We start from the raw sequence: 16,871 nt of genomic DNA, 5'->3' as shown, positions 1-16,871 counted from the left end.
GTGTGTGTGTGTGTGTGTGTGTGTGTGTGTGTGAGACCACTATGGAAGCAAATAATGGCCATAAAGATTTGCATCTTACAAGCAACTGAATATCCAATAACTTCAATGTTCAAAAGACAAGTACTTCATAGCACTGAATTACTTGAAGTCATGAATTTACGTGGTCTAATTTCCCCCCCCTTTCAAAATTTCAGTAGTCAATATCAAGTTATGCAATTTCAAAAACTTAACATTCAATTTTATTTTTTGGGGCTTTACAAATATACACATATAAAATCCAAATACCCAATAATCAAAAACTATATTCAAATATAATGAGCTCAATTCAGATCTAAAAATGAAGTCAAGTCAAAAATCCTGAAATTGGCTTTGTCGAGTTCAGATGGTACTATTCAAACCTTGATAATGGTATGTTTAAAATGATTTTCCAAACCGAAATAAAGACCTGGCTAAAGGCCTTTACACCTTTCAAACTATTGTTATTACTACTTTCCCACAGAACGTTAATATTAAGTAGCGATAAAGCAACACTGTTTTGTCTGAGCTTTTGCAACACAAATAAAGGCATCATGTTGCTTCTATACTTGAGGATTATAATACAACAGCACAGAGGCTGTGTAGAGTACGTGTGTAGAGGTCTTTATGCTGCATTTGCGACATAATTGCTGTCATCCTTACATGTTATTTTCCATTTTTGTAGGTAATGAACCATTGCCGTTGGGCACGGTGGAGAGCTACAACCCTGTGAAGCGTCGCTGGGAGTATGTGGCGCCCATGCCCACTGCACGCTGCTCCTCTGCCCTCCTGCAGACAACCAGCATGCTCTTTGTCATCGGCGGAGTCGCCCAGGGACCTAGTCACGCTGTGGAAGCCCTCTGCTTACCGGAAACAGTGTGACACATGCACACACGCTAACACACAGTCACACAGGAGTGCTAACCGGCATTGATATTTTCTTCTTGGGCGTACATAAACACAGACGAAAACACGTGAATTGGATCCACAGACGACATTTAGATACTTTTCTACCTTTATGTCCGACTGATGGATTCCTATTGTACACTTGGATAGTAAGAAACCATTTTTGACATTCTACAAGCATTTTCAACTGCAGAGACAGGTTGTGACAGAGATGGACGAATCTGAAGTTTAAAGCGAGGACAGAACACTGACAGCTTTTTTACACTGGGGAAATCAGAGAGAAAGAAAAGAATGAGCAAAAAACAGACACACACGGTGTCTGAAGAAACAACACGCCTTTGAACTGTTGAGTATTTTTCAAAAGCAGGGTACTTTTATGGATATCAAAGGAAGATAGGGCCATATCTGTATCTCTTCTTTGCGGCAGCGTCGCTTTCCCTGCTGCTGCGTCAGCAGGCTCGGACACTTTTCTATGACCTTCGAAACAGTTTCAGACAGTGTCATTCTGGGAATGTGTATGTCTGTTGTGGTTCTTCTGTTTGTGTTGCAGTGTTGTATATGTGTGAATGTTAGCGCTGCTAGCAACCACAGTGTCAACAACAGTGGCCCTTGACATGCGTTCACACTTCAAGCAACTGCTAGTCAGAAGCCCATCTACTGTATTTTCTAAACCAGTGTAGCGTTGGCTGACGTTGACCACAGTCACTGTGTTTCCTTTATTTGTTGTTGCAGAAAAGCTGACTGTGGTCGGCGCCTCGTTTTGCTACATATCTTTCCACCACTGCTTTAACATTAGCGCCTCAGCAATCAATCCCAAGCAAATTACCAAGGCTCAAACGGTCCTTCACATTGTAGCACAAGGATGTAGTTGCTCGTGGAGTGAATGCAGAGTTCCCTTAAACCGGCTGCACTGAAGCATCCAGACAGATTAATCTGAAATCAGCCTCCTGACATAGTATATTCCCCTTGCTTTTTTGTGATTGATAGTAATACATTAACGTCAGTCAGATGATGGATGAAATGGGAAGAGCATCTCAAAGGGATGATACCTGGGCAACATTTTGAAGTCAGTGTTGGACAAGTTAGTGGAAAAATCTAGTCATTACAGATTATATGTTATTCTTGTATTATATTACTTAACTAATTATTCAAAAGCAAAAGTAATTGGTTGTATTAAGTTACCCATCGCAGCTCCGTCAAAGGTGCCTTTAAACAACTCCAAAGCCTCCACACCCGCATGTCACTATCAAACATACTGTATGTTGGTCTTACAAGGGGCCAGCCGACAGTTTGGAGGCATTTACTGAACATCAACAGCTGGTTAAGGTCCTGTTGCTAGTGTGAAACTGCTGTTAGTACACTCTTCACCAATGAAGAAAACCCAAGTGATTCCTGAACAGTGTTGTGTGTAACGCGTTACAAAGTTGGTAACAAAACGTTCCTTTTTCAATTTGGACGCAACTTTACTAAACCCAGGGATAGATTTGAAAGTGACACTGCCTTCTCCGCTGTGTGCTCAAAAGCTCCACACGGTATGTGACAGAGGCTGCTAGCAGAGCAATCATGGCAAGCGAGAAGCAGCCAATGCTAACTTTTAAAAGCTTTGTGGCTTTCGTCTGGATGGCGTTATGAGCTTTGAGCTACAATAACAACACATTGCTGAGGACTGGCGGTTGAATAACTTCCCCAACACTGTTCCTGAATGTGGGTTTACCAGTGGCTAACGTTAGCTAGCCAGCAAAGAACACACAGCTTGTAAATTAAGACAACTTGGAGTTAGTGGAAGACAATGTCCTCATCTTCTGGCTGCCTTACAACACGTCCAGCTCTTGTGCCAGGCTAACCCGTAACACAGCGCTCTTTCCACTGAAGGCATGAGACAAAACTGATGTCAACTACTGGCCCAAATGTCAAGGAAACAAAGTGTAACTGGGATTAGTAAATTGTAATCACTTACACTCATTGTTGCTGGAAAAGTAACACATTACTGTAACACATTACTAAGTAACTACTGCCCACTGTTAGCCTGTTAGCCAAAACAGTATGTGACACGCTACACATAGTATGATAATATACTTTTATTTTGTCCCCATGGGGAAATTCCTTTTTTCATTTTATTTCACACATATGCATCAAATCAAGAGAGATTGTCCCCAAGCCAAGTTCTTATGGACTCTGCTACTACCTGACATTAACTAAAACCTAAAAAAGACTGATCCGTCTCTCTGTCCTTTGAATTTCTCAACAACCGTTTATCCGATCGACTTCACGCTTACAATACAACAGGTGTATTGCTGAGGACACAAGGAAGTGTCTAGTGTGAGCACTTGAGATCTTTTTGAAGTGCATTCTTGCATTATTCACACACTGTAGTGTATTGAGAATGGACCCCGACTTCGAGCAAATGACATGTATACTCTAGCATTGCTAGGGTACACATCTATGTCATGGCAATTGTGTTGCTTAGAACACAAGGAAGCGCAGTGTTGATTGTGAAGTTGTTTTTGGATAAAGGATTCTCGGGAAAGCATTCTGAACAGCCATGTTTTGAATGAGCACTGCACAGACACTAAATGGCAAAGAATATTGCTGGGAGTGCTTTGAGAGATTTCTATGGACACATGTTTTTGCCATGGCTCTGGGTGCCCATTGGAATATATTGTAACTGACAACGGCTACTACACAACCTTTTAGAGGCACCTTCTAGTTCTACAGGGTGAGCAGCTGGTACTCAAAAGATGGACTTGTTGTTTGGGCTGAGGTGAAGCTTTGTGTACAAGAATAAGGAATAAAAGATGATGGAAGGAGCGGCAGTGCAGAATGTTTTGTGACAGATTCAGTGACTTGTGGAGAGCAGACGAGGTCGGGCATGAAACGAAGGAGCGACTCAGTGCAGTGTGTTACGGTGTGGCAAGCTGCCTCTGTTGGTCTTTCTTTTTCTGCCATACCGGTAGAATTTTCAAATATAGGCCAAATCAGGTCCTCCATTCAGAATACTGTGACACAGAGGAGTCAATCGTGGCTCTGTTGGTTTGGTCCCAGTTTTACTTTTACTAACATTTGCCATTATTAGGTGATTGATCTACAAGCTTACCTGCTCTTGCCTGTGGAATACAGGTAATGATATTTGCCTTGACAAAATGTCCAGTTCATTTTAAATTACCAGAGTTTATTTGATCGCTGGCTTCAACATGATAAATGACCGTGAGACATCGGGAGGCAGTAGGAAAGAAACTGAAAAATTAAAACCAGATTGGATCGACAGATATGAATGGACAATTTAACAGATAATGGTCAATTTTACGACTCGAACACACACGAAAAGCTGAGATACACAACTGCAGCCTTATTACACTGTGCATCATTTAGAGATGACGTTCATCTGCTACATACAAACTACTTAAATAACATACATGTTGCAGGTGCATGACAAACAAACCATTATGTCACCCCAAAACAGGAAACCTATTTTAAAAAAGACTTGTATGCATTCATACATACAAGAGAGAGAAAAACATAAGTTAGTTTGACTAGTTAGAGACACAAATAAGGAGCAGTACAGGAAGAGGAAGCTATCTCTGACCCCTTATGTAAGCATTGTTTCTCGCTCTCTCTCTCTCTCTCTCTCTCTCTCTCACACACACACACACACACACACACACACACACACACACACGCACACACACTTTCCCTGTATTGCCCATTTCAAATACGTTTTCTGGTCAGACTTTACTAACAGAGTCAGACATCTTTTGCTGTGAGAGAGCACTAAGCAGCTGGAGCTCAAATAAAATGTCAGTTGACGTTGGTTATTTCTAGTGTTGCATTGTGTGCATCATTTGAGTGTGTTAGGTATAGCACCAGATATGTGCATGTGACACACACAACCACTCACGCATGCACACACACCACACACACACACACACACACACACACACACACACACACACACACACACACACACACACACACACACACACACAACACACACACACCCTTTGATGCGAGCCAAGCACAGACTTGTAAACCTGAGTGTAAGAAGGCAGTCACCCACTCGCACAGTTCTATCTGGCAACACTCACCAAAGCTTGGAGACAACATGGAGATCATTTAGTCTATAAATAGCTCTGCTGGTTGGGGACTGTGACTTCTACTTCATTCAACACTGATTAGCCTACCTACTTGAATCATTTTGCTGTGTGTGTGTGTGTGTGTGTGTGTGTGTGTGTGTGTGTGTGTGTGTGTGTGTGTGTGTGTGTGTGTGTGTGTGTGTGGTGTTGTGTGTGTGTGTGTGTGTGTGTGTGTGTAAAATTGCGTGTTTATTTTTTGTCATGGATGAAAAGTGGCTAAGGTCTGGCAAAAAAGCCATTTTTCGCATGTACCTTAGTCATGCAGTGCATACACCTAAAGAGTTTTTATGAAAAAAGTAATAATTAGCCTAAAACACTTTGGTTACCTTGAGAAAAATATTTTGGTATCGGTAAAATCCTCATCGGAGCGTGATTCGTCGTAGTTCCGTTTTTTCCTGTATGTAAAGAAAAACAAAAAAAAACTTGCTGTTTACTTTTATTTTCAAAAACGACACATCCACCAGTCTCCTGGGTGGGAGTCCTGTTTGTCTGACCCATCCACTAAACCCAGCCTCTCTCCTTGAGCCAAATTTAGCGCTCTTTTACGTCACCTTACTTCCTGCTTTGCACCCATAATTGTTGTAGGAGGCCGTTAGAGGGCGCTGCCACTATAAAAAGAATATGAGTTGGAATTGCTGCTTGCACAATTGATCTATCTGAGCTTTTTGTTTTCCATGGCAGGACAGTCTTCTGTAAACACAACATGAACGCATTACCACCTTAAATGGATATGTCGCAGATGTTAGCAAACAGCACTTTAAACTGATTAACCAATTCAGCAGACCGGGAGTAGGTTGTATTTGGAGTTGTTTCTTTCAACAAAAGAAACAACTCCATTTACTTACATTTTCTTTCCATGAATGTAAGTCTAATATTCACTCTTTTTTTAGCTCAGTTTTTTTGGTCTCCACCAACTTCTTAAGGAAACATCCGGCTCTTTAGCTGCTAAAAGCTCCACTGTGTTAAACAGCTAACGGTCTGCTCAACAGGTAGCATAAAGTGTGTTTAGTAGAGCTTTCTAGCTAAAACATAACTGCCCGCTTCGACTGGAAACAAGGTTGACGAGAGCTGAGAGACTGAACCAAAATAGTCAAGTCTTGGGCTGTAAACCAAAGCAAAGATGACCTTTTACATTTCACATAGTCATTTCACATATTGTAAACAAATTATAGGCTGCATTCATTGTTTGGTGTTTCACTTACTCAAAACAAGCTGAAAACACAACATCATATGTGCCGCTGGGCTTTATTTGCGTTTGTGTGATGTTGAATGCATATGGATTGCTATTATGCGTTTGCGTGGGTGCATGTGTGTGTGTTTGTGTAAATTCTTGACGCAAAGCCACGCTCACCATACATTACAGTATTGTGTGAGCTGTCTGGAGGATATACAATGTCTCCTCTGCAGTCTTTCGGTTTCTCTGGCTCTTTGATACAGTGTTCATGCTGCCACGCTGCAGTCCCCGAGGAATTCTGGGACTTTGCCAGAGCGTTCTCTCTCTTTTGGTTGTCTGTTTTTTTTCTCAATTTTTTTTAATTTAGCTTTTTAGCTTTTTTCTCTCACTCGTCCAACCTTGTCTGTGTCAGATTGCTTTTAGAGAAAATGCCTTATATATCTCAAAATTTTCTTTCAATAGAAAATACGCCTCGTAAATGTAAATCTAAATGTGATATACGTGTCAGGCTGTGTACTCTTTGGAGTGAAATCCCTTCTACTGCTTCTGATGACAACAGGTTGAGAAATGAAAAACAAAAGGGCAGAATGCTTCAGTGCAGGTAGCAGCTAATTACATGCTGCACTTTTTTAACAGGCCATGAGCAGATGTTGGGCAAAGCATATGGAAATGTGTTGTTACAGGACTAGGTGAAAGCCAAAATGTATTGTGGACCTGCATGGTTTTAATTAGCATAAATTTGTAGGTGTCATTTTTTTAAACTGAGTGTGAGAAATCGGCAGAACCTGAGGCACATGGCAATTTTACAAGCAATAAGTGCCCTACAATTATTCCACAGGTTTTTAATACCCCGCAGTATACAGCAAAGGGACTGGCAACAAATGTGCAAGAACAACCTTCTTTTTCAGGCACGGTTTTAATATCTGGAGCAAACTGATGTGACTTGCATTGACTCAAAATGTTGCCTTGTGTATCATTCATCACCTTGCAGACATTCATAGATACATTATGTGCCCTCTTGTCCAACATACAGTACATTCGGGTCCCTTTTTGGTGTAGGCACACTGTGCATAACACAGTCTGGGCCCTATCTTGCACCCGGCGCAGTGTCTTTGCTAGTTTAAGACCCATAGGCGTGCTGGTCTTACAGGGAGGTGTGTTCAGGCGCATTCTTGGCGTATTGCTTTCTTGAGGCAGCGGGCAGCTATTGACCAACAAAAACCTGGTCTAAAATCAATATTGCAACATTTCATTGTTAAATTAACAGTGCATTAGTAAAATGCGCCTAGGCTTACGCACAGCGCGCGCACACTATGCTTGTCACACACACACACAGGGAAGTACAGCAGCACACACACATGCAAAAGATTACAAATAAAAATATGAAGGTGTAAATCCGCCATCATAATAGCAATGTGCCAAGGTAACAATGCGCCTGGCTTTTAAAAGGAACGGGAGATGACAATCTGATTGGTTTATTGCATGTTACATCCAAAACACACCTATTTAATTAAATTAATAAAGACACTAAGTACATCTCTTTTGAAACATGCGCCCCGCGCACAGACCCTTTCCTCTGCCGTCAAACTAGCAAAAGTGGATTTGGACACGCCCAAAACGTACCTGTGCCATGCACCTCACGCCGTGTGCTTAGATCATTAAAATAGGGCCCTCTGTGCCTTAATTCACCAAAAAAAGTCCCACGGACTCAGGTTCTGACAAAACAGCGGGGATTCATTCAGCACAGATGGCCGAATTTACACTGTTGTCAGTTTTATGAATCCAATGCAGAACTGTGTCTTATATTAATTTAGTTTTTTGTGCAGACAAACTTGAACACAGTTTCCTGGGCAACAGGGAACAGTGTCAACACCCGCAGGTAGCATAAATGTGTTCCGCTTACATTAGCATTACCCATGTGTTCTTGTCTTTGTTTCCCATTTGGGTCATTATTATTGATGAGGTAACCAGGATTAGATATAATTGTTTGCTGTTTTATCTGTTACTTGTTCATGTTTGTTCATTAATTTGACAGTTGTTTGTGTTGTGGATTAAGGTTGTGAGGTGACAGATGTGTCGTGGTGTTGATCTGAGCTGGGTTCTCCAAAGTGTTCGTTGCTAATTATGTGTTCTTGCAAAGCAATGGCTTGGGTGGATGTTGCAGCCCATATTTTTTTAATAGAATTATATACAGAAATCTGTTTATTTTCACCATGTGAGCACAGTTTGTACAGTACTGGGAATGAGGATTGCGTAATACCACTAACTGATGTTTGGTTCTTAAGTAGAAATGCCTTTGAAGGGTTACGGATGACACGAAAGACAAGAGAGATATTTAGAACAAACAAGCTGGCATGTTCAATTTCTATTTTAATGTGTTAAGTGATTCATAACCTTCTGGGGAATTTCACGCCCCAAATCAGCTAAATAAAAAATACAACTAAATCTAAACACAGAATAATTCTTTTTTTAATTCTGTGATTGAACCAAGATGCTATCTCAAAACCCATGTCACTTGAGAACCACAGGCCTTTAATGCTGTGTGTCATTTTAACTGATGAGTGTTGAAGTGAAACTAGTTTGTACAGACATTTTGGGAAACACAAATCCAGAATCCCTCTCTCTGCTGTTCTAATCGCTCTCGCTGTACTGTGCTGTTTCCCTACAGTGATTGACATAAATGGTAAACTGCATTGTGGTCTCAGTGGATCAGTATTGCCATGTTCTCTGTATGTGCTAATGTGATTTGGGAGGTGTATTGAACTCAAGAAATGTACTAAAGGTGATAAGAAAGGTAAAGAAAGAATGAAAACTAAACATAAGGAAGATTGGACTCAACTCACTCAGATGGCGTGTGGGGGTGGGGGTGGGTGTGGGTGTGTGTGTGGGTGTGGGTGTGGGTGTGTGCTTGTGTGGGCAGGTGGAAGGCAGTGTCTGTGAAACACTAAAAAGTAAAAAAAAAGTTAATATTTAAATATGCATATTTATGTTATATTACTTTACACTTTGAATTTTATCCTTATAATGACATTTGGTTGTAGAAACACAAGCATAACTCCTTTGAGGTAATTCTGCCACTTCAAACTCGGATTGATTTACAGCACTGGCTTCAGTACGTTTACATGCACACCAATATTCCACTATTATTCCAAATATGACAATATTCCAAATTTGATACAGGTCATATAAACAGCATATCCCGGTTGGATATTCTGAATAAGGCCTTTTCCCGAATATAGCATTTTCCGATTAAGACATGGGATATTCCGGTATTATTCTGGTTTTAGAGGCATTCTTTTGGACATGTATACACCATTGTCTCTACCCGATGTGAGTCGAGTGCATATGTGAGTTGCACATGCTCAGATTTACACAGTTTATGGCATAACATGTCCATAAAATAACTAACTTTTCTCTTTACAAACACTAACAGAAGATGGAAATCATTTCAAAAACATTTTAGCTATGTATGATTGTTTGATTGCTCACGTTAGCTCAAAACGCCATTCAAGTGACAGCCTTTGCTGTGTTTGATGCTAACTTGTAGGCAGCAGTGAACAAACTTTGTTATGTAGGTCCACTTTTACTGTACTGACATTACAGAAGTCTCTCGTTAGCATCTTGTAGGCTACTACAAAAATGAACGCATGCGCGACTCACATCTGCACTTGACTCACATCGGGTGGTGACAGCACATTCGGAATATGCGTCTCAATGGCGGTTTTACCGCAGTTGACACCCAGTTAATGGCCTCTTGGCTGTTTACAACTTAAGGTCAGCTCTTTGCGTTTCTATGGTTGCTGTAAACAAACCAACCAGCCAACAGATTGCAAGGCTGTTATCATCAAAAGAATTATCAAAGACTAAGATATCAACAGGTTTTTGGAGATGTGCACACATCCCTACGCCGACCTTTTAAAGAACGAAAGAGGGACGCTGTGTTGACATGGTTCAACAAGTCCTCCACTGCTGGTAAACTTGGAAATAATGGTGTTTTGCACGGCTGCATGTAGTGGAATATTCCCTCTCATTAGACATGTGAACACCTTAGTCGGAATATCGTCTTTTTCTTTTCGGAATAAGGGCAAAAAATTGAATATTATGTGCATGTAAACGTAGTCTATTGACTAGAGTCAGACATTACCCCAGTTTAACATTACTGAGAAACAACCACCAAACAATATAACATAATAATAAATAACAGATACAAATAAATATGGAGCATCCTCAGGATCATAAATCCCAGGATGGTGCTTTTGTTTTTGGCTCCAGGCTGGACCCAATTTAAGGTCTGAAAATCAGGATATTTCTGTCTTTTTTCATTTTTTTTTTTTTTTTATCTGGCTCTGGTGAGGTTCTCCAATTTAACATGGGGACATTTTTCAGGGGGAGGTCTCAAATAAATCGTTAACTCACCCAATAGCCATAAGCAGTTTGTACATTTTTGGTCATGTACAGATTTAAGAGATGCAATAAATTGATTTGTTTCATTTAGAGGAGTTCTTTTAACTGATTTTAAATAGAGCCAAAGCAGTTTCCCCCTGCTTCCAGTCTTACTGCTGAACAAAGATAGTCACCTCCTGACTCTATAGCTTCACACTTGGTGCACCGACATGAGAGGGGTACTGATCTTATGTAATGCTCGAAAAAGAAAGCAAATAAGTCAATTTCTGAAAGTGTCAAACTATTCCAGGGTCATTCTACAAGCACAAACCAACCTCTGGCTTCAAATATAATTCTTTACTTTGCCTGTGGTCAGATCTAACCCCAGCAGGTCACTTAAGGGTTAAGCATTACTTATCGTGCTAATATAAGATTTTATTATGCACCACAGATGTACAAAGTTATTATAACATCATTTGTGCTATAATAAACAATATTTATTAATTAATGTACTTCCTGTTTACAGGAGGAGTTTCTCCTTTTCATTACGTGCTCACACAGACAAAGAGAGTGAAACGAGGGGATATGCTGGCATTTACTTTTGTTATTATAATTGTTATTATAATAATAATAGTAATCTTAATAATACTTGTTGTGGTTGTCGTTGTACTTGATCAGTGTGACACTGCAGTGTGTTCTTAAACTGTTGGTTGAGATGAGACATACAAAAGAGAACAAGAAATGTATCGCGATGTATTAGAAAGTCCAACACTGAATTATTTTTAAGGATGTGTTTGGATGATGTAATGTGCTCATGGAAATGCTGCCTCCCCTCACCAAAGCCTGCCAGTCACATTGTAACACCAATGATACAATCAATGCGTTTTTCAAAATGACAAGAAGGGTTCGTTCGGGGTCAAAGTTTCAAGAGCAGGCATATGATGATGATAATGTTGCATGTTGGAAGCTGACCACTGATTATCAATTGTAACCAACCTTCCTCCTCTACGTAGAAAAAAGGACAAAAGTTATTTAATTTTCAGATATTCTTCTCTGGATAGTGAGTAAGCTGTCATAACTGTCACACAGATTGTCAGAAACAGCTAAAAGTTCATGCTTTCCCCACTAAAGGTAGTAGTTTCGAAGTGCATGTAGAAGTTGCTGCTGGAGGATCCCCCATGAGCACTTTTTGCCAGACCCAGCATGCACCTGCTGGTTACATACCATTTGGATTTGTTTGATTTCGTTGGTGGTGCATTAAATCAGTGAATAATTAAAGGTAGAATATTTAGTGAGTATCGCTTCCTGTAAAATGGTCAAAGTCGGCCCTTTCCTCCCAGGCCGCAGTGGTGGTCGAGGGAGCTAGATAGTGAACAAAGAGCAAGAGGGTTGTCCAAAGCTGTGAATTAGAGGAATAAAACTATCTTTTCGGGCTTGTTGCACAGCGGTTATGTTCTAAAGCACAATTAAACACACCTGTGCCGCATTGTCAGATGATGAGTCAATCATCATAGGAAGGGCTACAAAACCTGCGCCCTGTTTCTGGCAGGGGCTTCCCCATGGGGGACCAAAGGCACTTTGTCGACGCAGTGATGAGAAAAAAGAGAGAATCTAGGCTGAGGGAAGGGTTTCTGCTGATACAAATATCATCACACACTACTGTTAAAACACACCGGGCTCGCAAGCGTCGCTTGGCGCTTTAATGTGTTTCTCATGGTCGTTTGGACAGAGATTTTTGTATTGGATATTTTTTGAGAACGAAGGAGGGAAAAACCCTCTTTCCAAAAATACCTGTGTACTAGGCAACATTTACACAGAGTGTCAGTCGAGGGCAAAGTGTCACCTGTGATCGTGGAGCTCCTGCTTCCTGCTGCTCCTTTCTCCTGCTCTATTCTCACATGGTTTATCAGGACTTTCTCACATTACCCTTCCTCTTACTCTGTAACGATTGCAACTTGAAACTTGACATATGAAATACTTCAGTAAAAGGTAAAATACTAGTAGTTAAAAAGGTTATTATTAACATATTCAAAAAAGAACAACTTTGTTACAATAACGATAGTAAATGGCATTTGTTACTTACACCCCTGTATTTTTAGATGACGTGCTTTGGTGCATATAGATCCACATCAGATCACTTAATAGAGCGTTTACTTAATGACGTGTTGACTTGATTAATCAGGAAGATGACATATTGTACACGTGGCTGGCAGGCTTTTGTTTTCAGACCGAGTCGTGGCTGTGACTCCAGTGCAGTAGTTCAGTGCCTATACTAAATGTGAGGTAGTGCCTCGACTATGAATCCTGTTCTACAATAAACTATTTTGACTTGCTGTCTGATTCCATATGTCCTGTGTAATTTTTTTTGTTTGTTCCCTGTCTGACTCCAGCACCTTCTTGTGAGGAAAAAAAAAGTGAAGAAAAGGTAACGACAGGAAAATAGCATACTGGCATCTATTTCCATGTCGCCGTTTTCCATTCCTGTTTCTTAAGAGGTGTGTTGGGGGCTGCCATCAGAAAAATGTCATCTGATCCATAATAGATGACGCTGACATCAAAACCCACTTCAAATGCAGCTCGGGGATGAAGTGCTCCTATGGAGAGAGAAAAAAAATTCAAATGAGCACTTCTTTTTTTCAACAGTGGTATTAACTGGTTATATGACTCAGCAGGTCAGCTGATTCTTCAAATGAATCTCCTCTCTTTTTCACACTCTCCGAGGGAACAGTATGTCACGTAGAGTACGTGTCATCTTAAATACAAGCTGCAGTCTTCAGGAAACAGCCGCCGCTTCACAAGTCTTCAGATAATTACAAAGCATTTCAGCATGTTAAGCAATGAAGAAATGGCTCCAAATGAACTTCAGCCTCCAGGAAATATTCACTAAGAATAGTTAGAGCATCAAATTGTTGTTCTAATTGAAGTTGAACTGTAGATTAAGGCTAATGTGTGCATTATATGAATTTATCAAAGCAAAACATATATGTTGGAGCAAAATTAAATAAAACAGGAGGGTGTAAAGAGGCATTAATTGAGCGTTCACTGAGCCCCCGTTCTCCTTAGAGAGAGAGAGAGAAAAAGACTTGACTGAAGGTTAGGGTGAACGTCTCTTAATCCATCAAAGAGCAGGATACACTTTGATAGCATCCAGGACAACTTCCACACATGGATGTAGGGCAGAGTTGTTCATTAGCACTTCACGCCCAAAAAGTTCATCAGCAGTGTATAGAATAACCTGGAAGATAGATGCTGCTTTTTCACTATGGGGTCAATTTCATTTCCGGGATTGTTCAGGTGCTGCCGGAAATTCCACCTGATGTCCCTAATTTTGGCTGGATGTCCATTACCTTCCACTTTCTTTGTGTTGGCATTTTACACTCTGGTGGAATTCTGAGGACTAGGGTTACTTGCTCCTCAGATCTCTGCAGGGTAAATCCAGACAGCTGGCTAGACGATTGGTCCAATCTGAGTTTTCTCTCGCACGACTAAAACAACTTTTGCACGTACACATGTTCCACCGGAATTCCTGAAATTCAGGAATTGGCGTGATCTAATGATGAAAAACACATTTGCAACATAAAAGCGGCTCAATAAAGTCATAATAGTCCCTCAGCCATCCTGACTGAGCAAACATGGTTAGGTGACAGTGACAGCAGATATCAACACATGAACAAAACCATTATTATTTTGATTATTTTACCGACCATAATTAAACTAATGAACACACTACTTTCAGTTACTTTGAACTGGCACATATGCATTGCAAATTCAGAGGAAATATTTCCAAACATCTCTTTATTAGCTCAGGTCAGACGTAACACTAGGTAGCAAAGTTAGAGCAACATAAATGAATGAATTATAAATAAATAATGATATTGTAATTACTAAGATTAGTGATCATCCATCCCCTTGTTCTCCCTGGTGTCTGGTCTGACACAGATTCCCAATTAGCATTATTCTCACCATGTCATGTTATGGCGATGATAAACGTGTCGTTGAAGATGCTTTTTCAGATGTCAATAGCGCTGATGGAAGATTAAAAACAAATGCAAACAAATAAGTTGGAGTAAAAGCCGGGTGTGAGTTTAGATTATAGATAATATTGTCGCATTAAACAGCCCTCTAATATTTTGACCGGGTTCCAATGTTAAGGCTGAACAAAAATATTACGGCTTCTTTCTCATTGGACACATGCACACTGACTTTGGTAGCTGTCTGGTTAATGCAACCTTATTGTTTTTGCTCAGGCAGAGAAAAAAGAAGAAGCAGATAAACAGCAAGAAATCATGACTCTAGGTCTGATAAACATGCTGGCAGAGTGTAAAATTCTTTCATCCAAGACACATTGTTATTCTTTCCCTGCAACCCACGGGATCATAAAGCTATTTGTAACATCTCTGTGGTACAGAGCCAGGCTGTTATGTTTTTGCTTAGCCTGGTCCACTCAAGCAGGAAACCCTCACATAGCTTCACACATCACATACGGGACAGGATGTTCAAGGCACCCAGAAATATTCAGGTGCATACTGTACATTCATGGCTGTGTGCAACTTTAAAATGCTAACATTACATACAATAATATAACATTTTTGGTCGTCAGGTCTGATTTGAAGGCCGTTTTTCATCGCAAGTGCTATTAGTTAGAAATAAATTGTTGGGTTTTAAAGTTCTAACGCGTAACATTTTTATATTAATAAACATTCGTTGCATTCAAGCCATTGCCAAATGAGTTGATAGAAAGCTAAGTAAGACTCTCAGCTCTGCACAACGCTCTCTGTATTTCTCAGTATGACTATGTTCAGAAGACCTTCACACACAGAAACTTGAGTGAAGATAATTACCTCTTCTGTGAAGTCCATAGTGTTTTTGTTGATCCACCATGTCTTCCTTGGCTACAAGTGTGTGGAGGAACGGGAGTGGTGCGCGATCACGGAAGGTTTGTATCATATGGACACGCCGACAGTTTTGTTATTATTATCCTAGAATTCCTTATGGGAGAGACAGAAATCAATCACTATAGCTTGAACCCTTTAGCGGTTTATGCCACTGTTTTGACTTGTGATATCTTGTTGAAAAAAGTAGTCAAACTTAAAGAATAGGTGTATATTTTTTCAATTTTGTCCTAAGACAATACTCACCTACCCACATGTAATTTGAAACCTTTTTAGGTCGCTGTAATACTGGCTAATGTAAGTGATGTGGTACAAAATGTACAATCCTCGAGTAAAAATACATCCTAAAGTTTCATCAAGTCTAATACGGTTTAAGCAGTTTGGCTTGAATTTTGTATTATGCTTCTCTGAAGATGCATGTAAATGCCTCTGTGTGTGACCTGTATACAAAAACCCATGTCCTGGCAATCTCCACATTAATTTGCCTGTAAATATCATTTTAGCTTTTAAAAAAAAAAGAATGGGTATCTTGTGTTCTGTGCAAATAAATTCCTCTTGTGTTTCTACAGACAGTGGGGCCTTGCTAAAATGAATTGAAGGGAAAGAGGGAATTAAAAAGAAGCATACTACAAGAATACATGACCCAAAAAAGCGTTGAGCTGTAGCTTCAAAACACAGGTAAGCAAGTCTGATGGACTGTGTTGATGGACATTTGCACTGAACTGGAAATTATGTTTTACAAAAACACACTGAATTACAAGGCTGTAAAGAACAGTGCGCTATTGCAAAAACTACTTGGTAAACCAAAGAAAAAAGGTGTAGATGTGTGGTATATCTTCAAGCTTTTTTGTTCTGCTAGGATCATGGGTATGACTAATACAGGAGCCCTGCGAAGCACGGCTGTTCATTTATAGAATCAGCAAGCACTGGCTGCCCTCCACACCTGCACCTGCTCCACCCCGTCTCCATCAGGGATGGAAGTCCATCAGGAGTTCGCTGTCTTCCATGATATACCTCTACGTTTAAAAAAAAGGATCAAAGAGAAGGCCAGGAAGAGGAAATTTAGAAAGGTAGCCTAGTGTTGGGCAGGAGGTAAAAGAAAATTAAGTGGTAGCATGTTTTTTTTGTCCAGCTTCCAATAGCAATAACAAATCAAACTGAGTTTTTTAATTTTTTAATTTTTATAAAAGATTATTGAAATCTACAGGGATTCTTCGGTTGAATTGGTCCAATCCAAGCAGTTGTGTGTTTGTGCCACCTAGTGGTGCAAATACCCCTCTGCTCTACGCCAACATGCTCAAGTCTCTAAGTACAAATGTATTTGTGTGTGTGTGTGTGTGTGTGTGTGTGTGTGTGTGTGTGTGTGTGTGT

The 16,871-nt window shown here is 40.2% G+C and overlaps 1 protein-coding gene and 2 long non-coding RNA genes across 3 annotated transcripts in view; 2 read left to right on the top strand and 1 right to left on the bottom strand.

Moving 5' to 3' along the window:
• The window catches only part of klhdc8b (kelch domain containing 8B), a 147,913-nt gene extending 143,055 nt beyond the window's left edge, over positions 1-4,858 (top strand). Inside the window, exon 6 of the mRNA XM_032519795.1 lies at positions 701-4,858. Within this exon, the coding sequence (XP_032375686.1) occupies positions 701-897 (197 nt within the window). The 3' untranslated portion in view covers positions 898-4,858. The remainder of the gene's footprint in view (positions 1-700) is intronic.
• A 3,040-nt stretch (positions 4,859-7,898) lies between these two features.
• Positions 7,899-14,062, top strand: LOC116691904 (uncharacterized). Its single transcript, XR_004332578.1, has 3 exons — positions 7,899-11,853; positions 12,428-12,432; positions 14,052-14,062. It is a non-coding gene; the product is annotated as an uncharacterized LOC116691904 (long non-coding RNA).
• LOC116691908 (uncharacterized) overlaps positions 12,414-16,871 on the bottom strand; it is a 14,360-nt gene continuing 9,902 nt past the window's right edge. The window contains exon 3 of the long non-coding RNA XR_004332581.1: positions 12,414-12,524. This is a non-coding gene — a long non-coding RNA (uncharacterized LOC116691908). The remainder of the gene's footprint in view (positions 12,525-16,871) is intronic.

Source organism: Etheostoma spectabile, chromosome 7 (genome assembly GCF_008692095.1).
Source record: "Etheostoma spectabile isolate EspeVRDwgs_2016 chromosome 7, UIUC_Espe_1.0, whole genome shotgun sequence".
NCBI lineage: Eukaryota > Metazoa > Chordata > Actinopteri > Perciformes > Percidae > Etheostoma > Etheostoma spectabile.
Note: the sequence above shows the minus strand (reverse complement) of the source record. Positions and strands in the feature narration are given on the sequence as shown.